Genomic DNA, 27,621 nt, shown 5'->3' with positions numbered 1-27,621 from the left:
GGTCCCGGCTGTGGCGTGGAGGAAGGCCCCTTCGCCGTCAGGGCTCCCGGCGGCTGTATCTCCCCAGCCGCAGACCGCCGGGACACCAGAGTTACTGCCGAGGCGTCGCCGTCGGATCCGCTGTCTGCCACCTGGTTTTGGGCGCAGTTCGGTCGGGGCGACGTAGGATGCAGGCAGGATATGCAGATGGCGGGACGGAGCTCACTTAGGCTACGTCCGCCATGGTCGCCGTCTTGGCCACGCCCCCGTATTTCTGGCGTTTTGCCTCCCTAATAAACCGCAGCTCAATTGTAGGGTCTCATACACCTGTTTCAGTATGACTGGTGTGCGAGCCTGGAAGAAATACAGAGACCTGGGGACAGTATCAATTTTTCTGCTTGCCAGTCTTCCCAGCCGGGAGATAAAGAGCAGTTGCTGTGTGTATAGCTTCCTTAATCTTTGATATCAGATACAGGTAAATAGCTCTTTGTAACTCCTTTTCTGGTTGAATTACGGTTACATCAAGATATTGAACTGTTTATTTTGACCAGCTTAAAGGTGCTAGCTCCTCCATCCACTCTCTAATCACTGATTCAAGCTTGACACTCACCAATTCAAAGTTACTGAATGTAGTGTGAGTTTAGATATGAGTGAATGTTGTTCCACAAACTCGAGTACCTACATAATAGATTGCACAGTGGCGCCCAGTGCTAGCAGAACATTATCTACAAATCAGTGTATTTTATGTCATTCCACCAAACTGCACTCCCACAGTGCCCTATGGTTTTCTAACTTTAATAAATAAGGGTGCCAAGGAGAGAACGAACACCTAGGGGCATGGCACAAAACTGTCTCATACTCTGAACATTTGGAAAGTAGACCGTCTCCCTCCATTTATCAACATCTGTGCCGTGATGAGGAATTGTTGACCCACATGAGTTTCCGCATAGTGGGTCCCAAACCAACCTTTCCTAGTACCAGTTTGAGAAGGGGCCAAGTTACAGGATCAAATGCGTTTTCCGTGTCAAATGTAAGGATAACCAATTTTACAGTCAAGTGCAACACACTTTAATGTTGTCACAGGTACATCTATTTCATTTGCATCCAATATGGCATTAGGAGCTCTAAACGATTGGTGAGGACCATATTAAATATTTGCTAGTTCTTAGAAGTGAGATAGGCCAGTAAGAGGCACAACACCCACTGGGTTTATCATTTTTGTTAATGAAGTACACAGTATAACCGTTTGCGAGCTAATACGGATGGACTTGGTGAGTCCGCCAGCCACCGGAGCCTTATTGAGCTGAAGGTCTTTAATTAATTTCTCCACTTTTTAGGTCTCGCTCTCGAGACCTATTGTTGTCGAAATGTCTCTCAAGGGAGATAGACCGGGGCACGCGAGGCGATTCGGGACCGTGGACGCGCACGTACAGGCACGCGCGCACATCTCCTGTCCCGCAGGCAAACCAGCATTCAGTTTCACTGCTTACAGTGATACAAGAGATGGCATGCCGTACACACACACACACACACACACATCCCCGCCCTCTCTTCTCCCCCCCCCCCCCCACTCACCGGGCTCTTTCCGCGTGTCCCTCTCCCTCTGCAGCGGGTCAGTCTCTGCAGCAGGCAGACTCGGAGGTCGGCGTGTCTTCTCCGGCGATTTTCAGCTTGCGCCGCTACAGCTAATGTGCACGCTCACGGCGACTGCGTCTCGTGCGCTCCCACAGCGCTGTTTTGCGCCCGGCGATCCTCAGCTTGTTTATGAACACTGTTCAGATACTCCTCCTACCTGCCTGGCAAATTCTCAACCATTTAAAGAGGCTTGCTCTTTCCAACCCATTGGGCCATACAGTGTAGCCTACTAGCTTCTAAAATCCAAGCCATCCAATCGGAGCAGGAGACGAAGCCTGGGCACGTTGAAGGCGTCTCATTTCTACCAGTTGCATTTACGGTAGTTATGAAGGCGGGGTCCAGTGAATGCCAGTAGCCAATGACAAGCGGGTGCGAGAAAATTCAAGCGCACTGCTGCATAGTCTTTCCTTCCGCTTTCTTGAGTTTTCGTTGTTGCTGCACGCGACGAAAGGGGATCCGTTGCTGTGAAAGTTGTAGAGGTGGCTCGACAAGGTGAGGAAGGGGTTTCGAGCCGATTTTCTAGGGTCGCTTTCCGTTCGTTGCCTTTTCGCTACACTCTTTCTTAAAGGGGTTCGGCTGAAGTGATCAAACTGAAGCCTCCTCTTGTGGCGTTCATAGCGACTAAGCAAAGTCGGGATATTTAAGCATCGCGTAGTTTCTAGAGGTACTGTTTGCGTTTGAACAGTCTATGTGCAGGACGTCACTTAATATTTCCCCATACCACTGTAGCCTGCATGGTTGATGCGAACGCTCCAAAACATAATTTAATCGCATTGTTTGCTAAGACTACTGTGTTTTTGTAATATTATATTTTAAGTTTTTGAAAATTAGCATTGAGTTTGGTTCATTCGGATGCTTAGATGGGGATAACATATAGGTGCTGCACATGCACGTGTTGATGTAAGACACGAAGCGTTTGCATGTCAAGTATTTCTCGTGATACAGCTCTGCTGTAGACGCACATATTTACTGTGTCAATGCGCCAATGATGTTGCCTTGAAAACGTACGTAGTGTGTATGCTGGATGTGGTTAGGGTGAAGTTTTGTATTTCATCGACCTCGTCTGGTCTTCTTAAGTTACAAAGTCATTGGCAGACGTTTGCATCATCAAAAGTCTGCCCGTTGGTAATGGAATGTGGACATCACTTATGTTACAGAAGAATTATCAGATATTACTGGACTTGATGACAATAACCAGTGACATGGTTATACAACCTGCCATACCCCATATGTCACAAACATTTGTTAACAGAAGGCACTTGATTAAGATCCGTTTTGTAGTATGACTTCATAACATTACAGAAAACCTTATCAACCAAATCTCACTTATACATTACATTCCTGTCATTCCCTGCTTCCTTAATTCCAATATGTGAACATTGCAATTGCAAAACCCTGCTATATGCTTCTACCTCTTTCTTTTTCTCTTCCATTCCAGCTTTTCCTTTCATTCTCCAGACTCCATCACACTCCTGCAACCCTGCCTCCATGCTAACTCCCCTATTTTGCTCCAAAGTCCCAAACCTACTCTTTCCCTTCTTTGAGCCTTCCTTCCTCAAGTGAATATGCCTGTACCGGGCTCTCCCTCCCCCACCCCCCATCCCAAACTACTTTTACTTTGGGGCTTCAACCTGTCTTCCGGTTTTATCGTGGCAACAAGTTTCTATTCTCTTAACTGGAAAGATCCTCTGTTAGATACTGAAACTGCCTGCCTACTTGGTTATTGGAGCCTATGACTACCTGACTTCATAACATTACAGTAAACGTCATCAACCAAACCTCACTAATACATTAAATTCCTGTAATTCCCCCTCTCAAAAACTCCCAACTTGTGAACATTGCAATAATAACCCCCATACGCTTCCACCTCTTTCATTTCTCTTTCCATTCTGCCTTTTCCTTGCATTCCCCAATATCTCTCTCACGACCCAGCAAGCTTCCCCAAGCCATCTACCCTAGTGTTGATCTTAAGCCCGAAACTTTCCTTTGTTCTCCACCCCCATCGGCACATTCGCATGCCCTCCCCCCCCTCCGTCAACCTGCTTCCACCCGGGAAAACCCTGTGCTGTTTTCCTTCCCCACGTACCCCTCCATACTTGAGTCAAATAATTGATACTCCCCTGCACACCACCACTTTTTTAATTACATAATTTTGCTAAAACCTCCCTCAACTCTAACATATAATAGGTTTGACCGAATTTAGACAAAAGCCCCTGTCCACATAAAATAAATAGCCTTCTTCTTGATTGTGCTTATGAAACAAAACTTCAATTCCCATAAACCATTAGGCTCACCTCTGAGGCGGAAACCGGAGGCTAGCAATTTTAAAGTGTGCATTTGTATTTATTTTGCGCCATATCTTTGTAGTTTTCTTTACCTTTTACTCAAGCAGCCTTATCCCTGCCATATCGCAGCCCACAGCGCAGCAGACTACGTGCTGACGCTGGGGAGAGAGTGTTTACAGCCGCCATACTGGGTGGGGGAAAGGGTGGCGGTCGAGTTGCTGGCCCCATCCCACCCTCCTCCACACTGGATATAAGGCATACGTCATCTCGTCCGCGCAGCGGGCGCGCCGGCGGCGCGCCAAAGGCAAGCCCGTCTGCGCCCGTCCGCGCCAGGACTGGGCCGAGGGCCACCACCCCTGGTTCAGTCGGGACAGCGAAGCGTATAATCTACTCTGGCGACGATCTTCTACATCTACGGTCAGTCCCACGTATCTTCTGCCCTCGATATAATCCTGAGGATATCTTTCACACCGAAACTACCGCCTGTCCCAGCTGTACCGCCTCCTTACCGTTTATCACCAAAGCCTGCACCAAATGAGGCCTAATAACAAAACGAGAAATATTGTCATTGTACTCATTAATGCTAGATCCCTTGGAAAACATAGACAGGAAATTCATGATCTGATTCTAGATAACAATATAGATATGCTATTCATTACTGAAACATGGATGGATGCTGAATCAGACCCAGACTTGGTGGTGGCTACCCCACAGGGTTATATAACTCACCGACACGACAGACAGGGAAAGAAAGGTGGAGGATTAGCGGTCATTACGCGAAGTTGCCTCTCAGTTAGAACATTTCCGATCCTGTCCAAATGCTGCGAAGCGCTTCAATTTGCTATCAAGCTGACGCCCTCATGTAGCCTTAAGGGAGTACTTATTTATAGACCTCCGGGCTCCCGTTCTGCGTTTTTGGCCAATCTTGGCTCGTTGCTCGAATCCCTGGTGACTGAGGACTCTTTTATGGTGCTGGGAGACCTGAATTTTCATCTAGAGAGACCTGAATTTTCATCTAGAGAAGCAGGAGGACGCTGACTCCCAAGCACTAATTGGAGACCTGAAGAGCTTGGGACTGGTCCAACTCGTCAATGCCCCAACTCACGAGGCCGGCCACACGCTGGACTGCATTTTTTCCAACATACATGGCATCTCCGTCCAGGACATCCTACCCCTAACATGGTCCGATCACTTTATCATCCTTTGTACCCTTCCCATTTCCACTACTCCCCCAATAAAACAAGCCCATCTAACCAAGGAGCCTTTCAGAGTATGGAAAGATATAGACAACTCCGCTTTTGCCGAGTTGCTGATTAAATCCCGTCCCACTATATCCATGGATCCTAACCGCGCCGCCAATCAATTCATCGACTGGATAGGAAATGCTGTGAATCCTCTAGTTCCATTTAAGACCATCTCTAGAAATAGAAAGATACCATCCTCCCCATGGTTCACAGAAGAACTCAGGAAACTAAAACAAGAATGTAGAAGGCATGAAAGACACTGGCGCAGGTCTTATGATCAAACTAGTAAAACACGCTATAAAGAGACACAGCTTATCTACAAAAAACTTATTCGGGAAACTAAGAAGAAGTTTTTGGGCGATCAAATTGATTCTTCCAAAAACTCCAGTAAACAGCTATTTGAAGTAGTGAAGCAACTGGCGGGGAACCTTATAGTCACAGCGCCCTCTCCATCACAGGCCCTCTGTGACTCCTTGGCCAATTTATTTTTCACCAAAGTCAATGACATTTACTCTGAGTTTTCAACCAAGGGTACACCTACGTCTCCAGCCATCCAAATTAAATCCCCTACTTGCTCATTATCCCAATTCCAAGAATTAGAGGAGGAACAAATGAGGGACGTCATAACGTCTATAAAAACTGGTTCTGCTCTAGACCCATGTCCTCCCAAAGTCTATCTACCGGTAATTGACGTTATCACTACAACTATCACACGTGTCTGTAATGTGATCCTTAGGTCTGGGATATACCCGAATATGTTAAAGAACACTCTCTTAAAACCCCTCCTTTAAAAACCCTCTTTAGACAAGGAGCTGCTGAAAAATTACAGACCCATTGCCAGTCTTCCATTTCTTGCCAAGGTGCTTGAAAGGGTAATGAATACTCAGTTGGCTGATTACCTTGAGCAAAATAAGTTATTGGACGACACGCAGTTTGGGTTTCGAAAGCTCCATGGTACGGAGACAGCTCTCATCAAAGCGGCAGATGATATTAGAACTATTAGAGACCATGGCGGGACAGCTGTCCTTATAATGCTGGATTTATCGGCGGCCTTCGACACGGTCAATCATTCCATCTTGATTGACCGTGTCGGAAATCTGGGCATCTGATCCAGTGCCAGAGACCTGCTTACCTCGTTTCTCTCCAGTAGAACTCAGGCAGTTACGCTGGGATCTTTCAAATCACCGGAACTTGCCTTACCTTGTGGAGTCCCCCAGGGATCATCGCTAAGTTCAACACTGTTTAATATCTACGTGTTGGACTTAGCGAGAGTGATTAAAACCTACCACATGAGCCTTACCTCTTATGCTGATGACACCCAGCTGGTGCTCGCTATCAACAATGATGGGGAACAGGTAGCGGCACTGTTTCAAGAAGGTATGCTGGCGATCAAAGACTGGATGCAGGCCAACTGCTTGAGGCGGAACTCCGAAAAGACAGAGGTGGTCATTTTTGGCAAAATCGTCCCACAATGGTCTCCAGTGTGGTGGCCCCCGTCCTTAGAAGTTTTACCAATTCCATCAGCTAAGGTCAGAAACCTGGGTATAATCTTCGATGAGAAGCTTAATTTTGAAGCACAAGCCAATCGGACAGTAGCAAACGCGCATCATAAACTCAGACTTATAAGGAAAATCACCCCATTTCTTTCTGATAGCGCTGGAAAAACTGTGGTGAGCACACTTGTGCTCTCCTCCTTGGACTACTGTAATGGCCTATTCACCAATGCACAATCCCGGGTGATTTCTAAGCTTCAAATGATCCAAAATGCGGCTGCTAGATTACTATCCAGGACCCCTAAATTTAAATCAGTCAGTCACATAATCAAGAGCTATCATTGGCTAACAATTAAAAACCGTATTAAATTTAAAGCACTGTGTTTAACTTTTAAAGCGATTCACAATCAAGGCCCAAGGTTTCTGCAAGAGCAGCTCTCTATCTATTGTCCGTCAAGACAACTGAGATCAATGCAACTGCATCAATTAGCAGTACCTCGCACTAGAACGGTTACCTGGGGAGACAGGCGTTTTACAGTGTCTTCAACCAGACTCTGGAACTCTCTTCCGTTGACAATTAGATCAGCCCAATCTCTTCTCCAGTTTAGGAAACTGGTGAAGACATGGTTGTTTAACCAGTAATGACCCCTTTGCCTAAATGCTGCTACCACTCAGAGATCCTATGCTGTAATTTTAGTGCCAAGACGCCCACGGGCAAACGTATGCGCTCTACAAATTGTATTAATAAATAAATAAATAAATAAACGGCCGGAAAACCTTCATTGCTGTATTGAGCTTCCTTCTATTCTTATCCATAGCATCCTTTTGCGCCCCTCTTCAATGCTTTCTCTGTACAAACACCTTCCATAAAATGCAAGTGCTAGTTCACTGACTTTTGAACACCAGTAAATACTCCTTCATTTGTTTAATGAGCATTAGTCTACCAGTTGCACTATGTCATTTTCTCCTATATGAATGAACATGTCCGGGCTCCCTCTACTTGAAAAAGCTCCACTCAGGCCTTGGTTGAATCCTTGGCTCCTTTAATTGTTGATCATGCTAATCTTCTTACGGTTGGAGATTTCAACTATTGGGCAAATGAGGAAGAAGGGGAGCAGCAGGCCAAGGATTTGACTGGCTGTCCTGACTGACTTAAACCTGGAACAATTAGCGGGTTGTCCAACTCGCATCATAGGCACACCCTGGACCAGCTAAGGACCATGACATTCCATGTGCATAATTTGAGGATAGCTCCATGTGGATGGTCTGATTATTACATGATGTCCTTTGTAGTATCTGCCTTAATGGATAAGTCCCACACTGGCTCCAATATCTATTCTAGGAATTGGGCTAGGGCTAACATTGCAGCTTTTTGCGAGGACTCAAGTAACTCTCCTCCCACCCCGAAGGAGGACATAGACACCTTTGCGCAGGGTATCACGAGCTGGCAGACAGTGGCTAGCAATGATCATGCACCCCTCCGTAAAACTAGAGCACCTAGGTGCCATGAGGCCAATAAATGGTTCACAGACAATCTGAAAATTGCCAAGCTGAGCCTTCGGCAAGCAGAAAGAAAATGGCTGGCGAGATGTGCGCCAGAACTGAAGAGTATACTAAACAACTTAGAAAGTATAAAAATCATCTGCGGCAAACTAAAGTAAACATATTTTCAGGCAGAATCATGAATGCCACTAATTGATCTATAGAGATCTTCAGGATTGTTTCTGATCTTTCTAACCCTGACCGAGTTACTTTACCGATTCTATCCACTCAAGATCTGTGCGACTCAGAATGTCTCAGGCATCAAATCATAACAGTTAGCAGACCTGCGGGTCTAGTGACTTAAATAAACTACTTGGTCCTACTATAATTTTCTTGACCCATAAACTGGTTTTTTGGTCTCGCTCGCGAGACCTATTGTCGTAGAGATGTCTCTCAAGGGAGACAGACCGGGGCACGCGCAGCGATTGGGTTCTGTGGACGCACGCGTCCAGCCCGGAGCCGTGCACATCTCCTGTCCCACATTCACTCGCAATCGCGCGTGCACTCACACAGCCATATACACACACACCCACACACACACACACACACACACACACACACACACACACACACAGACACGCATGCATGCATGCATGCACACACACACACGCATGCATGCACACACACACACAGGCACAATCGCGCGCGCACACACAGCCACACTCATGGATGCAAACATACACGCATGCACACACACACACACACACACACCCCCCCCCTACAACTAAGCCCTGCCTGCCCGCTCCACTCACCGGGCTACAGGCTCCGTCACGCGGGGCTTCCCTCTCTTGCATCGGCGGCCTCTGCTCCTCCTACGTGCCTTCTGCCCTTCTCGTTGTTACATAGTAGTCTCTTAGCATCAGTCACAGGAGGGCGGCGCTTGAGGCTGGAACTGCGCAGGTGCGTTGACGTACGGTCACGTAAGTCTCCAGTTCCGATGTCCGTGGTGCTTCCTAGTTGCTCCTCTAACTTAAATCGAAAGAGGTGCTAAGAGAGGCCTGAGGGTGGACAGCGGTGCCTGGACCAGTGGGATCGGAGGCCGGCATCATGCCGCTCTTCGGATCCAACCCCTTCGTTCAGGATGGCGGTGAGTGGGTGCGGCGGACATTGGTCTTCCAGCCTGACTCAGGCTCCGGACACCTGACAGGGGGAGGCTGGGGATCCTAGACATGACTATCCGATGTCCATGGTTTCCCGGAAGTGACAGTCCCAAGTAGCCAGGAATTAGTAGCTCTGTGACCCACCTCGTACTAAGAAGGGCTCTGTCATTAGCTCAACAGGTCAATCCTTGTTTACAGCTGTTGTGAACTTGGGCCACTCCTTCACAAATACCCCAATGGTGGAAATGTACATGCCCTAAGTCCCCAGTAAGTACACTGTGAAAACCCATTCACAGTAAGAAACACAAAGTTTCGACGGTTGAGTAAAAAGAGCACTGCTGCCGAAGAGTAGTAACATGAAAGAGCCAGCAGTGCCAGGAAAACAGTGAAACAGCAGCAGCGCTGGAGAATAGTACTATTGCTGCACTTCCACCAGGAAGTATTAAAGTGACAGGTCTCAGTTGGAATCGAAAGATAGACACTCACACAAAGCTTAAAGAAGCACTTTCGTCACACTGTTGTATTACAACAGCAGCAGTAATAAAGTAACAAGCAGGAGTGCTGGCAGAGACACTCACTGAAACATCACTAAAACTTCCAGCTGGTGAAACTACCATAGCAGCATTGCCATAGAGTACAGCTAAAGCAGCAGTGCTGCCAGCGGGTAACTACAGCACCATCACAGTCATAAAGTATTATTAAAGCTGTAATGTTAAAGTTCTAAAACTGGGGTACTGCAAGAGGATCATTGCGGCAAAAATACATCTAATTAACATAGTAAATGCAGTGGTACCTATATTTATTATTATTATGTGTTCTATAGTAATAGCTAAGTGACTCGGTATGGCAGTAATATTGAGATAGTAACCCTGCTGTCAAGCAGCGTTAGAGCTGCAGCCCTACAATCGAGTATTATTAATGTGACGCACTTTGCAGCTTCGTAGTTGTACAGACAACCGCTCGTACAGTCCCTCTTGTGAGCGTCACTATCTGCTACTACGGATTACAACTGTAATGTTAATATGTCTGTATGAAGGTATAGCGCCTAGTGCCGTCAGCAGCATTACTTTTAGCAGTCCGCTCTCCTGCTGCCCGCGGGAGAAGAGGATGGACAGGCGCCTGTAGCTGTAGATGAGACTCAACATGTTGAGCTGCGTAAACTGCTAGCTGTGTCTAACACCTTCCCCGATCTCCAGGTATCGCTCTTTCGGGCCAGCTACTGACAGTAGCCCTGTGTGTGTGTGTGTGTGTGTGTGCGTGTGTGAGAGAGAAAGATTGTGCGCTTGCCTATCTCTCGAGTCCCAACTACTGTTTGATGGTCACTGGCAACTTCCCCACCACAAGATTTCTCCTATAGCCAACCATGCAAACCATTCTCTCACTTCATACAGTTGTTAATCTCCACTGATTTCAACAATGCCAACATTTTAGACTAACACTCTTACCTTCGTTGGAGAATCAGCAGTTTAGTGGCATATCCTTGCGTTTGTAGCGCATGCCCTGTGTTATGAAAGTTGATGTTTTGTTGCCTTTTCCATTGTGTCTGTAAATTAACCTCCATAATTAAACATTAATCATTTCCTTCCATACTACCTTGCCCACCTAGTCCTCATGACTGTCTTCCCCAGTAACTGTTTGATGTAATCCATGTCATCATGTTAAGATATACAAATTAATTTCCTAGTCTCTCGTCATCAAAAGGCAAGCTTATAATGTGGGGCTCTGTGTGAGTGGGGTGCTCTGTGTGAGTGGGGTGCTCTGTGTGTGTGGGTGGGTCTGTGTGTGTGTGTGTGTGTGTGTGGGGCTCTATGCGTGTGTGTGTGGGGCTCTATGCGTGTGTGTGGGGCTCTGTGTGTGTGTGTGTGGGTCTGTATGTTTGTGTGTGGCATTTGGGAGAGATTAAGCTATTGGCATTGTAAATGACAATGCCATTTATTTATCGGTTTTCAAAACCAATACATAAATAAAAAAATTGTCATTTACAATGCCAATAGCTCTAACTTTTGCAAAGGCGAGACCGTTGCATTGTAAATGCTTGTTTTAAAGAAGGGGTTGGGTTCCAATCTGATAGTCAGTGGATGGTAAATACATATGTAAGATATGAAAAAGTGGCAAACTCAGAATATGTCAACCACAGACTAATAAATCCAACACCTGCTTTAGGAAAGATCGGGTGTTTTACTTATTATATTTTGTAAAAATATTTTTTAGCTCCTGTACCAAGGCCAAACAGTGTACAAAGTGTCACCACACTAAACTGATATTTTATTTTCATTTTAAATGAGCAGGAAAAATGAGGACCTTGGAAGCAAGGTGAATATAATGATTCATCAGCTGAGCTCTAATGTTTCAGATAAAATTGTAATTGTATTTATAATTATAATGTGCCCAGAAAGGTAGAATTTATTGTTACATTCGAGGGTTTTTGTGCCCTATATGAACTAAAGGACTAGGAGGGACTGAGAGGGCTAAAGTCAACACTTGCACCTCGGCTGGAGGAAAAGAACTCGTTAAGGTGACCAAATTGCTTAATTTTCTAAGCAAGAGTATACTTTCACTTCAGAAAAGCAGAATTGCATAAGATGAAGGTACAGCAAATTCTAAAAATATCAAACACTAGACATTGCAAATTACAGAACAAAACCTGAGTGAAAAGGGTGGTAGCACCTTGCTTTACTGGGCCACGTGGGAATTGAGCAGAGAGAGAAAAATGATTTTCAGCTACTTCAAAAGACAATATTCAGACTAACAAAATGCATGTTTCGTTAATTAAAATGCGTTGGTGAAATCATGCTTGAGCCGGTCATCAGCAGGGTAGTGGTGTGGGAGTTATGATATACAGCTTTGAAGGAAAATGTATTTTTTATTTTAATTTTGTTTTTGTCTTCCGAGTATACTATCAGAACTTCCATTTAACAAATATTTTTCAGTGAATGTCTGTCGGACAGGGTGCATAAGTATATACTTATTTTTTTACACATACACATGTCAAGCTAAAATTTTAAAAAATGACACAGAACCAGAGAAGAATGTATGCATCAGGACTTTGTGTCAATTTCTCCTGAATCGAGTTTTTTTTAAATTGATTTAGTAATACCCAATTGCAAGACTGAATCTACCTTCACTAGACATCTAGTGACAGAAATCTAAAACAGAGCTTGAAATATATTCATGCTTTGATATCAATACCAACACACGAAGTTAGCATGAAGGAAAAGCATACAAAGGAAAACACCGATATTTTTGCATTACTTTCAGTTAATGTTTATAGATCCAAAAATCAGCAATATCTTATTGTACTTCACAGTGTTTACCTTGAATCGCGTGGAGGCTCTTTCTACAAGGAGGAACTGAGTATTTTCTGTGTCTCCCAATGCTATATCGACCCAGTGGGATAGCTTTCCCCGTCCAGCGCCAAATTCCACATAGCACCTTCCAGATCCGAGCAATCCTAGCCTGTCCATGTTACCCAAAATTGAAGCCTGAAAAGTATTATTGCAGATATTATGGTTAAGCAACAACGGACATGCATAGACTTTTTGTACACACAGTATAAATCTAGCATTTCTTAAAAGTAATTTTAGAATAGATTTTTCTTTTAAATCTCTGGATGTTACCACTAGCGGAAACTCAAATGTTCAGAACATTGAAAACATTAGCGGATATGTTTTCTGGATTCCACAGGAACAACCGGATAACTTTGCATAAACAGCACTGAAAATGTATATCTATTTTACAATGGCAATAATAATGTAACAAAGAAGGTCAAGCTGCACTCGTATTTATGTTCAACATTCCAAACTGAAATATACACAGGCTACCTCCCCCATCACAAACATCTCTTTTGTCGTCTGATGTCACCCCAACACACACACACTCCAATACCTAGGTCTCTGGACACTCACTCACTTGGCCCCACCTTTTCTAATCACCCCTCAATAAGGTCACATGGCATCGAGGAGAATTCCCACTGGTTAACTGAGTGATATGTGATACGAAGCCCCCTTGCATAAATTATCTAGTTATTGTCAACTACTTAGCCGAACCTAAACACCATCTGAGCTATAATTACAATACATGTGTACTTAAGACATGATTCTATAATAGTCCTACATTTAAAAAATCTGAAGGAAAGGAAAACATGTCCATTAACTTTAAGGAATGAAGGAATCCGATTTTTGCACAGACGAGTATGTGCCACAGCTTTGGATTGTCCCTATATATGACCAAAATTCTTCTTTGACATCAGAGAAGATCTCATAAAGGAGGAAGTAGATCTGCCCGTATTTGATCAAATATCGGCTCAATTAGAGTCCAGAATTTTCAATAGTCACCCATTTAGTCACTCACCAATTAGTCAAGGCCAGATACAGTTTGGACAGAGGCAATTTGATAGAAAATGTGTCATTTTTATTCTTATTTACTTCATAAATTTTTATATATAGCACAATTATACAAGGTCATTTTTTAGACAATTTTCATGATAATAAGATAAAAACATATATATACAACCCATCAGGCCTTCCAGCATTCAGACTTCAACAAATTCAAACATCGCACCCAATCATGCTCAAACAAGACTCATTCATACATTCTACTCAGATGAGATTAGAGACAATTTGCTCTGAGATCATCCTGAATATTCATCTCAGCCATAGGCCGGGGATAGATGGAAATGTGTTCAGGGTAGATGGTTTCAACGCCGACGTGCGTTTCGGTGCCGGGCCCCAAGATAGGCCGCACCTTCGTCAGGGCAGGGAGAAGGAAGGAGGGGTTGTACTCAACAGTAGAATTAAAACTTCTGATATCCAGGCACTGTTAAACCCTGAGGTTCGTAGCTTGGAATTCAGCTGCAACAAGCGCAGCAAAGGATGTTGGGTTCTGTGCAAGACCTCTTCTTCGTCAAAGAAATGACGTAAACTTCTTTAGGCTTCACAAAAACTTTTCCTCAAAAGAAGTTCAAGGCTGGAGTTATAATGGTAAACAGCCTCCTGGAATATCTGCATACATGCCGGATACAGGCGGGAGTCTCACGATTTTCAAAACCAAAAGGACTTTATTTTGGCTGTTTCCCGCCGTGAACTGCTAAGAAACGATGCGAAATGTCGGACCTTTATTGCCACAGGAAAAGTTTGTTCAGACACGCGGCTCAGAGAAGATCTCAGAATGTTTAGATTTTTTAAACTTACACCATTCAACAGCTCCCTTTAGAGATTTGGCTGACCAGGAGTGGGGGATACTTGGTCTACAGCACTCCGTGCCAATATTCTATTTAGCACCTGACATACAGCACTCAATTCAACTATGAGGCAATATTTTATGTGCAACAGAGTAAATCTGGGAAGGTAAGTGGTAATCATAATTTCAGTCAGGGTTGGAGGGGAACAAAAAATAGGCCCGGGAACCAAAAGGAAAGTGGCTCACATTAGTGAATCGGATATCTAAAACAGTGGCTAACAATTTCAAATTGGGCCGGCTTGAAACTTGTAAAGAGAGGCTATAGAGGTGTTTTGCAAGGTATGGAAGACTGCATGCATTTGTGCTTGCTGCAGTGAACGTTTGTGGTAATATTAGGGATATCAACAGTAAAACCGGCCCAACAGACCATAAAACAGGCCCTCAAGCAGCCAAAATATTGGCCCACACACTGACTTGTCAGATAGTCCTTCGGACACTGTCAGAATAGCCTAAAGTCCACTCGGACGCTGATTTCAGTTAAGAGAGAGGTTATGAGTCATTGCTGTTTCTCTTTCATAATGATCTTCACTAATGACTTTTTATCTGTATTAATTGTGCAGCAGTATCATACCGGGAATGAGACCGGACTTCGTAGAAGAATTCTATTTCACAAAGGACGTTAAGGTTACACATTATAGAAGCATGCTTTTAATAATGCCTCTGAATTCAGGGCCTGGGACTTTGCTTAGTAACACATTTTTAGGTCTCGGCTAGACATCGCATGCACTGTCTCGAAGAGGCATGGTGTTTACAATCAGTGGACTTCAGCACGCCCATAGACTTACCAATTGTTTGCACCAATTGTTTGCACCATAGTCGCTCTTACATCCTTCGTTCTTGTTTTTCCATGGTATGTTGCGTCATGGTTTTTCTTGTGTTTAGCCCTTCCCCAGAGTATGAACCAACTACTTGAGTCCATCCATTGCTCATGTTTTAGGAGCTACTTTTGTCTTTATGTTTGAGAACTCCACAGCAGTGCTCATGTTTTCACTCGCTCCGTCTTATGTCTCCTGTTGCTTCTTTTCCCCTCCACCCGCCCCATTCCAACGCCAGCCAGATCGCCCTCACAATCGAACGTAGTCAACTCTGCACACAAGGTTCATGATTAAACAACTATTAATGTTAGGTTGAGGTGTAAACAGTCATAAACTGATCACTATGCACGGCTGACATTACTGACACACATACTTGAATATAAATGTATGTAGCCACATATTTACTTTCAAAAGATTACTTTTTTTTTTTAAGCTATTCCTACATTCACAAAATGCTCTCTGCTTACATGAAAAGAGCTGTGCGCTCGCACATTGGAGGTTTCGTCAACCCTCTTTCATTTGTGCTCTTCCATTGAAGTCTTTAACTCCGAGGCCGAGGAAACACTGCTTTATCTGGGTGTATACATACAAGGTGCCAAGGAAATTGATCTTAAAGCAATAAAGATGATCCCAGTCTTGTTCCCCTTGTGAGCTCTGGCACATCCTGACCGCTGCTCGCACAGACAATCCACTTTGCTGTGTATTGAAATTGCAGCTGGTTTTTATTTTCGTTTGATTCCATTCTTCTCTTTTTTAATCCTGTGTGGTGCAATCGTCACACACAGAAGAAGGTACAGTGCATAAATCCTGCTGACAACCTTTTGTCACATACAGTAACAGGTAAAATTCTGGGTGGTAGTAGGGATCGGAGATCTGAAACCGTCACAGGTTTGTGCCAGCTATAACAAGCAGCCAGGCTCTGCTTCCTCCACACATATTCTGTTACTCTCTGAATAGATAAATATGGCCGTGCACTGAAAAGTTCTACACAAAGTTCTAGACAATCTGCCTTCAGCTGCATCTTTGTGACTTTGCCCCAGCTGGCATAAATCTTTCCAGGGTTCTGAAGTGAGCTTAGACTGGATTTTACCACAGAGTGAAGCACAAGAAAACATTTGCTGTTTCACCAAGCGAACGTCAAAGAAATAAAGGAACTGTGAAACCAACTGACTTCACTTCTGCTATAACTTTACACTTTATACTTCCTCTCTGCTGAGGGTCGCCGTTTCTCCCAACTATTCTTGTCGAAATATAAGCAGAAAAATATTTGTACTCTGGCTCAAAACATGTTGCTTTTGATTGGATAAATTGGATGAAAGTAGCAACAACCGCTCATCGATATCTTAGCATCCTGCTTAGTTCAATCAATCCAATCCAGCTTTAGTCGGTTAAAAAAGTACAGCCATAAAAGCATCCTAAAAATAATAATGAATATCTTCACATTTCATCGCAGTCTCTGTACATGAAAACATATGAAACGTTAAAAAATGCCACTATACGTGGATATACGCAGTGGGCGTGATACAATAAAAACAAATGCAGGAGGTAGTTTGTACATAAAGTGCCATGTGCATAATATAAAGTACGGCAACAAAACTGCAACCCTGAAAATCATTAATCGATATACGTCCTATCTTCTTCATAAACAAGGGCCTCGAGGTGTGAGTTATATTTTCTTCTTCTAATTGCCATCTGAATGTAAACCACCACTGCATTACAAACTCTGTCATTTTCTAAATTGCTAATAAAATCAAAAGCAGTTTTATAGGTGAACAATCTTTCCTTTAAAAATAATAGACGTAAAATACTCTTCCTAATATCTCTATAAAAATCACAAAATAAAATAAAATGTAAGGTTGTCTGATCAGATTTTCCATCACAGGGGCACTTTGGGAGATTTTGTTTCCATTTGCCCATGGTTGGAAAAGCTATTAAAAAGTGGGCGATCCCCATTCTTAACTTAGTAAGATACGATCTATGTTTTGTATCAGAGACCTGGAGTAAATAGCGTTATATCCCTGGTCCAATGGGCTATCACAGTAGGCCCTGGTCAGCTGCTTCGAGTTTGCCTCAACTTCTCTTAGCCATTCCCTTGATTCTATAAGTCCAGTTTTTAGTTCCTTTTTACTATAGTCTAGCATTTGCAAAGGGTAGTTAAATTCAGTGTTCTCAGCACATTCCTTTAAAAGAATACTAATATACATCAGCCACGGATTTTTTTTACCTTGCTCATGAATGAGACAATCCTTAATGATTTCTTGGGCAAACTTGATACCCTCCATACTCCATATCCCACACCAAACAGTGAGACCTGCTACATAGATGAAATCTTTAATATAAGAGGCACAGCATCATAGCAAGTTCCAGTAAGGCACTTACTCTTAGAGAGGGTCAAACTTTCCCTAATTGGTTTGTTCCACATTTTTTTAAATCAAAAAATTGCCCCTGTAATCTATGTAAATTTTATTATGTAAATAGCAAGTTCCAGTAAGGCACTTACTCTTAGAGAGGGTCAAACTTTCCCTAATTGGTTTGTTCCACATTTTTTTAAATAAAAAAATTGCCCCTGTAATCTATGTAAATTTTAGTTTACAATAATGAATATGGGGTCCCCAATGACCGTTTGCTGTGAATAGCAGTCCTAAATATGAAAATGAATGCATTTCTGTGATAGAGACCCTATTTACATGGTGGGCCCTAATCTTTGCTTTCCCTTTACCACACACTATCGTAAATGTTTTTTTCAAATTAAGTACCAGGTCCTTTTCCTACATATATTTTGCAAATTTCTCAATTAGGCACTGAAGCCCATTAGCGGTTCTGGATAAAAGGACTGCGTCGTCCGCATAAGGGAACGTGGGGACGGCACGTTGACCAACTCTAGGGACATCAGCATTTAGCTTTAGCAAACCTTCACCTACTCCACTTATGTATAGAGGAAACAGGAGTGGAGCAGGAACGCATCACTGACTTATTTCCCATGATACTCTGAAATTGGTAGTGCACTCTCCTTCTGTCCCATATCGAACTCTTGTATTCAATTGTTTATATATTTGTGACAGGTATACAATAATATAATTCGGAGTACCCATGAGAGCCAAGGATTGCAATAATTTCACGATTCACTAGGTCGAAAGCACTTGTGAGGTCAACAAAACACAGGTGTAAATGGCCCTTTTCTACAACTGTATATTTACTTATTATTGAATGAAGGTTAATGCACTGCTCAACAGTCCCTATCTCTCTTCTGAATCCGTACTGTGATTCTGTAAGAATTGAATTTTCGGCTGCCAGATTTCCAATCTCTCCAGAAGAATTCTACCCATCAATTTTAACTTTGTGTCGAGAAGGGAAATAGGGCGATAGCATATGGCGTCACTTCTATCGTCTTTCTTAAAAATCGGGAGTATAATACTTTCTGGCCAAGTTCTCGGCACCAGACCACCTGCTACAGCATTAAACACTTTTTTGTAAAATAGTGGCCCAGAGACCCATATCCGTCTTAAAATTGTCTACTGGGACCCCATCGGGTCCTGTTGCCTTCCCATTTGTTCATCTATCTAGGGCCGCTGTGACCTCATCCAGAGTAAGAGGGGCCCGTTATTTATTTATGCATTTTGGAGATCTCTACTTGTGTCTTTCAGCTGACTTAATGCGCTTTATACAAAAGAGAAAATAGACAAAAATAAAGGGGCAGGCCAGAAAACAAGGATAAATCACGGCTTCCCTTGCTTAAATAGTGTGCTCTTGGGCTACATGACTAAAAGACATTAACATTGACAAAGCCAATAGCTCTCGCATTGCAGAGACCTATTGGCTTTAGCAATGCTTTTTATTCTTTCTGAGGAACACATGCATTTAAACTGGATTAAAAAAGCATTGAATAGGTGTTCCCTGTGTGAGATCTATTGGTTTTGTCAATGTCTTTAAACATTTTGCATAGTAGAGAGGAGTTCGGTACAACATGGCTGAAAATACAGTAAATAATAATGCTACGACGCAGGCAGCGCTGGCACTGTCATAGCACTTTTTTTCTTTAATTTAACCCTGGTTACACAGTAGCCCACGCTGGTTTGTAACACGTCCAAAAAACATTGTCTAAGCCAAAACATCTTGCATAGGTTTCACCTATGACTTTCCCAATACTTATTGCTTTGTGGGCTTTTGTTAGGATCTGGTGGGTGGTTTTTGCTATTCATTTTCTCATATTATCACAAACCTTGTCTTCAGCAAGCACAACTGCATGCAGTTTCTGATACTTTGCAAAATACCTATATATCGTGTCTTCATAAGTATAAAACTGCTCCGATTTGCAAATGTGGGCCACCTACTTCATTCGCTAATGGGGGGAGGGGCATTTTAGGTTTAGTGCCTAGGCCTATTTTTAGGTCTCGCGACCTATCAATGCGCATGCGCATTGAGCGGAGCGAGAATTCAAGTGCTCAAAATACTCGTGAAACCACGGGTTTTTCCTTCCATGCGGTTTTCTTCGAGTTCACGTGGCCACAGGCACGCGCTTTTGGGCCATAAACTTTCCCCCTCCCCAGCCAGCTTCCCCCAGGCCGTAGCAGCACTCCTCCCACACCTTTGAAGTGAAGCTTAGCTTCACTTCATAGGCCCCTGCTGCTTCACACCCTCATCCCGCTCTCCCCGCTCGGCCCCCTCCCCTGCCTGCCGTGTCGCATTTCTTGTTTTTATTGTTCTTCTCAGCCGTGTTTTGGATTTCTCCTCCCCCTCCCCATCCGGCTTCCCTCCGCGCGCCTGCCACACTTCTCCTCCCCTCGCTTGCATTCCCGCCCCCCCCACCAGGCTCTCCCGCCCCCATCCGTGCTTGTTTCTTTTGGTTGCTGGCTCTGTCCTGCCTTTCTCGTCCGTCCATCTGCTCCTTTCCACCCTTCCACTGTTGTGCTTGCGAGCAGGCTTTCACTTCTATTCACTTTGGAAGGAATGATGGCAGAATCTGGGGTGAAACTGAGCAGTCTGCCTGTGTGATAAGGCAAGCAATGGACATCTGTAGTCGTAGAATGCCAGATTCAGTGGCTGCCGGAATGTGATCCTCTGTTACCGTACTCGATTATTTCGGCTTGGAAGCCTACTCAGCTTTCCTTCGTTCTGTTTTTTTGGCATTTTCTTTTTTATTTGCCTTCAAATATTTTCGCTTTCGTTCTTCGCTTTCTTTTTTTCTTTCTTTGCAGGCAGGTTCTTTCCATCTCTCTCACCTCCGCCTTCTTTCGTTAAATTCCCTCCCTCATTCCTTCCCGCCTTACCTCTTTCTTTCCTTTTCCCTCTTGTTCGGGTCTGTTATATTTATTTTTCTGTTTTCGATATGAACATTGTCGTCATCGCAACAGTTTTATTAACGCTATTTATTCCGCTATCGAAAACGATATCAAGAAGCGCAGCAGAATTAATATTAATAAAATTGTGTAATGTACTTGGTGTTCACGTAAAGCGTTCCAACGTCTTCGGACCGAGTTGGCGCTACATAAACAAGCATTGGCATAGCCAATAGGTCTCGCTTTTCACTTATAAGGTCCCAAAGGCGAGACCTATTGGCTATGCCAATGCTTGTTTTGCTGGGTGCAGTTCAAGAACTGGCCAAAGATGTGGGGGATGATACAAGACCCTCTGCGAGCTGTGCATCCCCCACCTCCACCCAGCGTTTGGTCTTGTAGCCATATTGTGTCCAATCTCCAGAGCAGAGAAGCCTTTCACTTCCAAAATCTCAGCTTTTCGAAGTGTGGGGGAGGAAGGTCAAAGGACAATATGTCCCTGTGTTTTACCTCGCTTGTTCGTAAGTCTTGCAGATTAATACAACTGAGTGAAAGAGCGGCCTCAAATGATATTGTGTTATTGACTTAAGAGGGATGAAAGGCTAATGCAATCATAAGTGATAGGAAGTAATGCATTGTACAAAGATCTGCCCAGGAGGTGCATGAACCTTCTAAGCTGTCTAGTCAGCTAGAACAAGTTGCAGTCCTTCTCCGTCCCGTTTTGAATGGGAACAGCAGGAGTAACGATAAGCAGAGGTGCCAGATGAGGGAAGGTGGCGAGAGGGGCATCCCTGCATGATATCACAGAGCTTTCTTTGTGCTTAAGTGTGACCTCAGAAAGGAACTCTCCCTTGGCCAGCTTCCCATCCTCTCCTTCAACAACAGATCAGGATCAAACTCTCCCCTGGATGATGTGAGAAGCCCGCAGTCCCCAGCGCTACTTGGAAACAAAATGTTAAGTCCCTGCTGCCTGTCTAGACTACTTGGGAGACTTCCATGAGGAGCCAGGGAGGATGAGCATGGCTATTTTACCCATGATTTGGTCAACCCTGCCATTCACCCTGATCAGCGGATGTACATAATCACAGACATACGACTACTTCTGTATCAAAGGTAGAAGGTACCTCTCACAAACAGCGTCATAGCACTTTTTCTTAAGGGTGGGGCCAAGAATGAAGGGCATCAGAAGGGGCAACCAAGACAGAAGGATGAGGTGGGAGAAATGGGGGCAATCAGCAACGTAGCTGGATAGGGTGGGGCGCACGGAGTCAAGCAACACGGATAGGTGAGGGGTAGAGAGGGCCGGAAAACACATGCACTCTTCGGGAGTGCTAGAGTAAAAATAAAAGTACTTCTGCGAACCCACGGCCTGTGGAAGGACACTGGCCACAGACAGGAAAGTGTACTTGGCCAAAGTTCCAAGGAAGACATGAAGAACCGAAATAAAAGTGGATGCAGGAGGGCAGATCAATGACAAGCAATGGAATGAGAGTGACGTGGAAGCCAGCCAAAGGTAAGTAAAGGACGGGCTTTAAGCCCATTTTAATTTTTTTGTTTACAAGAGATTTTGCAAGCACAAGGCAAGCGTTGTGCAGGCAACACCTAAACAAATTACTAAAACCACACGTAAAATGTGTACACAATTCTACACTAAATTCCACGAAGGGACTGTTTAATATTTATACCCAAGAAATGACACTGAGGCAGCCTCTACATGTACTGAACAAACAGGATGTGGCAGTAAATCTAATTTAATCTATAGGCTTTTAAGGTGTTGTCTGCTCCTGCAGCCTTGGGCTAGTCACTACAAACTCAACTCATCTGCTGACTTGCAGAGAGAATGTGAAAAGAGATGCATTGAAAGTTTCTCCTTTTCGGAAAGGTAAAGATAGTTAGGAACAGACCGCAGGAAAAAAACAAAGCTCCAGCATAAAATCAGCTCCTTTCTGGTGGAAAATTTGTAATTTTTAGATGAACTCCTAAATACCACAGCAACGAGAGAAATGAGCTGCAGTTCTTGAAGCGAGACCCCAGATTCTTGGATACATTCTTGACTACTCTACCTATATCTCAGCCAGCTGGGAAGAAGAGAAAGTAGAACAACCGAGTACCTCTGCCTTCCCACAGTCAATATTGTACCCAATGCTGGCCACCCACCAGTCTCATATTCCCAAAGTGCAGGTACAACGAAGGCGCATAAAAGGAACTACTAGGATAGATAGTATTATCACAGAACAAACTGTGTGCTGATTAATTACATTGTCTCTGACTTTTTAGCAATCGGAAAAAGTCCTCATTATTGGTGTTTTGCGGTCTGCGGGGAGGGGGTATGGCGTTCACAGCTATGGTGGTATTACTGTCAAAAGTGTGCTGCAAGCCACACCCTACCCAAGCTTCTGGTGATATTCCGGTCTAGGCCTTGCATAGCCAGGTGCCTTAATGCCCTCACTCTCAAGCCACTGCTGCATGCCATCCAACTAATTCTTCGCAAAAGGGAGCTTTGTGAATAGTTATCTAGATCCGTTATCTCTCCCCTTTTAACTGGAGAAATAATTTCTGCTCCTTTCTGCAGTTGTGGAATGTGTCAAAGATAAAGCAATGCATTCAAATTCCTAGCAAGAAGAAGTCACAGTAAGTAGTATTAGCACACCATCCCCTTAGCTGTGTTTCAACATATAGGATTCTGAATTCATCTGGATCAGTTTTGTTTTGCATACTACTACAGCTTTTAGATGCACTCTCACAAATATACCTGAAGCTGTACCTTCAATTAATGCTATGCGCAAGGCTAATGTTCCCCAAATTGTAAGAAATCGCAATCCAGAAAGTTTCCATTTTGGTGATTTTATTCTATGTCAGGACCTGAGGCTTCGGATTATGCTTTTCTTCCTTCGCTTTTATTACACATACAAAAACACAGCAGCCTTAGAAAAGCTCCAATCAATTGTCAAACTGCAGAGAAACTCAGAAATAATCGATTTTTTAAACTTGTACGTCCAGGATGAACTACAACTCCAATGAGCTTGTCCTAACATCCACAACATTAGTCCTTCCATTATGTCCACTCCAGGTATGATAGCCAGTCCTTCCTCAACCTTCCTCCTTTTTCTTCGCTGCTCACGCAGCAGTCACTTAAGTGTTTTTATGGTCCCCGTTTTTGGGGTCTATTGTACTGTGTTGCCGTCTCTGAGAGGGACGGGGGTTATCTTGGGCTCTGGTTGTGCTTAATTGTGGGGTTTTTTCCCTACAGAGCCCTTAGTCGCGGGAGCGCTTTCGCTCCTTTCGCGACTCTTGTCCTGGCGGCGGTGCGGTGATTGGAGCACCCGCCAGAGGGCGCTCGAACGTCTCGCCGGCTCCTCGGCGCGCTTCCCTTCACTCTGGGGGGCCGCGCTAGGAGACGGTCTGCGACGGAGCTTTGCCCTCTCCACACTTGCTACGCACGGTGCTCCGGGTCCGTATTTGTCCCCATTTACCCTGCCTACGCCCTTCGGGGTCTGTATTGTGCGGCGGAGACCGCGGTGAACGTCGATAGGCGAGTGTGCACTTCTGGATTGTGGTTAGACGCGCATTGGGGGTGGACAGGCGTGTGGAGGGTCAGCGCGTTGGGGGGTTAGTGCAGCCCCACCTGCCAGTTTGTTTGGCCCAAAAAGTTATTGCAGCCTGATCGCCTGCCCATATTTTTATTACCCAACACCCTCTGTGGGGGTAAGACTTAAGGCACAGTCTTTTTGAGGGAAGCTTAGTTCTTAACTTGGCAGCCATGGAGCAAGGCGATTACTTTGAGGAGGAGCCCCACTCCTACTTACAGGATGAGGAGTTTTATCAGGCAGTTGACAGCTCTATCTATCGCTGCGTGACTGAGGTGGTGGGTCCCATGGAAGACCGCCTGTCAGCGCGCATTGTTGAGGAATGTGCAAAGCTTGAGCAGGCCCATTTGGGAGCCCCAGCTGGTCTCCCGGGCCCCTCAGGTGAGGACCCTAATGCCCTGAAGAAACCCTGCAGGGAGGGGGCAACGGAAGGGGGGCAAAGGGTGGAAGAGGCGCCTTTGAGCGTCTCAGGGACGCTTTTTTAGCCAAGGCGACTGCTGTCCCCTCTGCGCCACTTTCGGGTCCTGAGCCCTCAGTGATTTCGGAGACCGCACCTCCGTCGCCGGGGGTGGATTCCCCCGACACGGATGGCGATGGAGAGTCGGTGCGGTCTTGGCGCCCCTCGAGCTCGGCCGCCGAGTTACCCCGGGACAGTTCCGGCATGTTGGACCCGGATGAGATTATGCATCCGCGGTCCGCCGCCTGGACGCCGGGAGACACGGTGGCGAAGTTCGTGGCAGGTCGCCTGCGTAAGCCTTTGGAGAAAGAGGCCAGGGGATGCCTGCGAGGGGAGTGTCCGAGGCCCACGCTGGAGGGTAAGGTGGCCCCGACGCCCGAGTTAGATGCAAAAATGGCCACCTTCCTCGCAAAGTTTATGAAGGACCCGCGTAAGGGCATTGACCGTTCTTGGCGGTCGTGTCAAGATAAATTGCTGGAACCGGTTGGGCCCGCCACGAAGATCCTCGACATGGCGGAAGAGGCGAAGGCCAACGGCACGGCTATTTTCAACTGAGGTGTTGTCGAACTGGGCGCAGCGAGTGATCATTTTTTTGGGGAACGCCAACTGCGCCTTGTCGACCGAGCGGAGGAGATCCCTGCTTATTAAGCTGGATCCGAAGTTAGGAGATTTGGCTTCTTCGGAAGCGGGGGCGGTAGCCCAGGGTGGCCTCTTTGGGGAGCCATTCATTAAAGAGCTCGGAAAATTTGTGTCCACCTTCACCTCGCTGGATAAGGCGCAGTCCAGCATTAAGTGTGTGTTCCAACAGCGTTTTTCCCAAGGGGCCGGTTGGGGCAGGGGCCGCCCGACCGGCCGAGGAGGGCAGAATGCCAATAATAGAGGGCAAGGCTCTGGCAGAGGCCAGTACCAGACCTCAGCAAACCAACAACTTTTACCCCACGAGAGGGCAGCGCTTCGGCGGTCGAGGCTACCGCAAGAATCCTGGACCCAACAATCCCAACGGTGAGTGTTCTTTCTTCGGACCAGGTTCTCAGTAGTGGGAGTGGGAGTCGCTTACTGCAGACGCTTGGGTTTTGCAAACCGTGAGGGGGTTTCACATAGAGTTCTACGACTGGCCCGTTCAGGAGTCCCCTCCACGGCCGATAGTTTTTTCCGAGTCCGACGCGCGCTTGATAGACGGAGAGGTCTCGGAGCTACTCCAAAAGGGAGCCATCCGTCTCTCAACGCGCGATCCCGCTGGTTTCCTCAGCAACGTCTTCCTGGTGGACAAGACGGATGGAGGCAAACGTCTGGTGATCAACCTCAAGGAGTTCAACGGTTGGTTGGTCTACTGGCATTTCAAAATGGAGGGGATTCACCTCCTTCGGGATGTGCTCCTTCCACGGGATTGGATGGTGAGGTTGGATCTCAAAGACGCTTATTTGGTGGTACCCATCCATCCTTCGCATCGGCGTTTCCTTCAGTTTTGCTGGAGGGACGGAGTGTTCGAGTTCACCGCCCTTCCCTTCGGTCTTTCCTCGGCCCCTTGGTGCTTCACGAAGGTGCTGCACCCGGTGGTGGAGTAACTGCGGGGGCAGGGCATTCGGATGATCGTCCACCTGGACGACATCCTTTTGATGGCCCAGTGTCCAATTGTCTTGTCCGGTCAGCTTCAGCAGGCGGTTCGGCTTCTCCAAAGGCTGGGCTTTGTCATCAACGGATCCAGGTCGGTCCTGGCTCCGTGTCAGAAACTTACGTTTCTGGGTTTTGTCATAGACTCCGTCGGAGCCTCTCTCAGTCTACCCTCGAGGAAGATAGCCAAGATCAGGCATACGTTACGACAGACGGTTTCAAAAGACCGGACCTCTTTACGACAGGTGGCCAGGGTGGTAGGACTTCTGTCATCCTCCATTCAGGCGATTTTCCCGTGGCCATTGCACTACAGAGCGCTCCAACGCCTCAAGGCCCAACATCTCCGGAGGGGCATGTCCTACGACCAGATGGTGCTAAGTTGTGCTTCGTGCAGTGCTTGAAGGCTTATGAGGACATGACGTTGGATGTCCGCCCTCCGGGCGAACAACAATTGCTAATTGCCCTGAGAAAACCACACAGAGCAGTCTCTTTCCCCACCATTGCAAGGTGGGTGCGTTGGGTCATGCAAGAGGCGGGTATTGATACTAAACATTTTGGAGCGCACTCTGCCAGGGGAGCCATGGCTTCTAAGGCATTCTCGGTGGGAGCTCGTTTGGAGGACTTAATGCGAGCAGCTGATTGGTCCTCTGATTCCACGTTTAAGAGGTTTTATTTTAAACCGGTGGTGGACCTAGCTCATTTGGTGGTGAGTAAGCTTTAAACTAGCATAATCCGAAGCCTCCGGTCCTGACATAGAATCGAAATTTGCCTAGTTTACGTAACGGTAAGTTTCAATTCTATTAAGGACACGGAGGCGAGGATTATCCCACCCAGGAGTTAGACGTTCCGAACCCGCCCATATGGCAGTAAGTAAAAGTGTTTTCCATGTTTGCTACATGTTTTGATACCAGTCTTGATGATGTCCTCAGGTTGCATGTTGTCAGTGAGGTTGTGGTGCTTCACTTACGCTGTCATTTTTTCCGCTAGGAAATGACGGTTCCAAGCAAGACCAATGAGGAATGTGCGTAACCTGCGCGAAGAAAGAGGAGGAAGGTTGAGGAAGGACTGGCTATCATACCTGGAGTGGACATAATGGAAGGACTAATGTTGTGGATGTTAGGACAAGCTCATGGGAGTTGTAATTCATCCTGGACTTACAAGTTCAAAAAAATCGAATATTTCTGAGTTTTTCTGCAGTTTGACAATTGATTGGAGCTTTTCTAAGGCTGCTGTGTTTTTGTATGTGTAATAAAAGCGAAGGAAGGTAAGCATAATCCTCGCCTCCGTGTCCTTAATAGAATTGAAACTTACCGTTACGTAAGCTAGGCAAATTTCGATTCTCTAGCAGACAAAAAGAGACTT

At 45.4% G+C, this 27,621-nt stretch overlaps 1 protein-coding gene across 1 annotated transcript in view; it reads right to left on the bottom strand.

Moving 5' to 3' along the window:
* The window catches only part of TRMT13 (tRNA methyltransferase 13), a 182,668-nt gene that overhangs the window by 85,533 nt on the left and 69,514 nt on the right, over window positions 1-27,621 (bottom strand). The window contains exon 7 of the mRNA XM_078644453.1: window positions 12,593-12,760. Coding sequence (XP_078500579.1) covers window positions 12,593-12,760 — 168 coding nt within the window. The remainder of the gene's footprint in view (window positions 1-12,592; window positions 12,761-27,621) is intronic.

The sequence above is a fragment of the Lissotriton helveticus genome, chromosome 1_1 (genome assembly GCF_964261635.1).
Source record: "Lissotriton helveticus chromosome 1_1, aLisHel1.1, whole genome shotgun sequence".
NCBI lineage: Eukaryota > Metazoa > Chordata > Amphibia > Caudata > Salamandridae > Lissotriton > Lissotriton helveticus.
The sequence above is the reverse complement of the archived record's forward strand: the minus strand, read 5'-3'. Positions and strand labels throughout refer to the sequence as shown.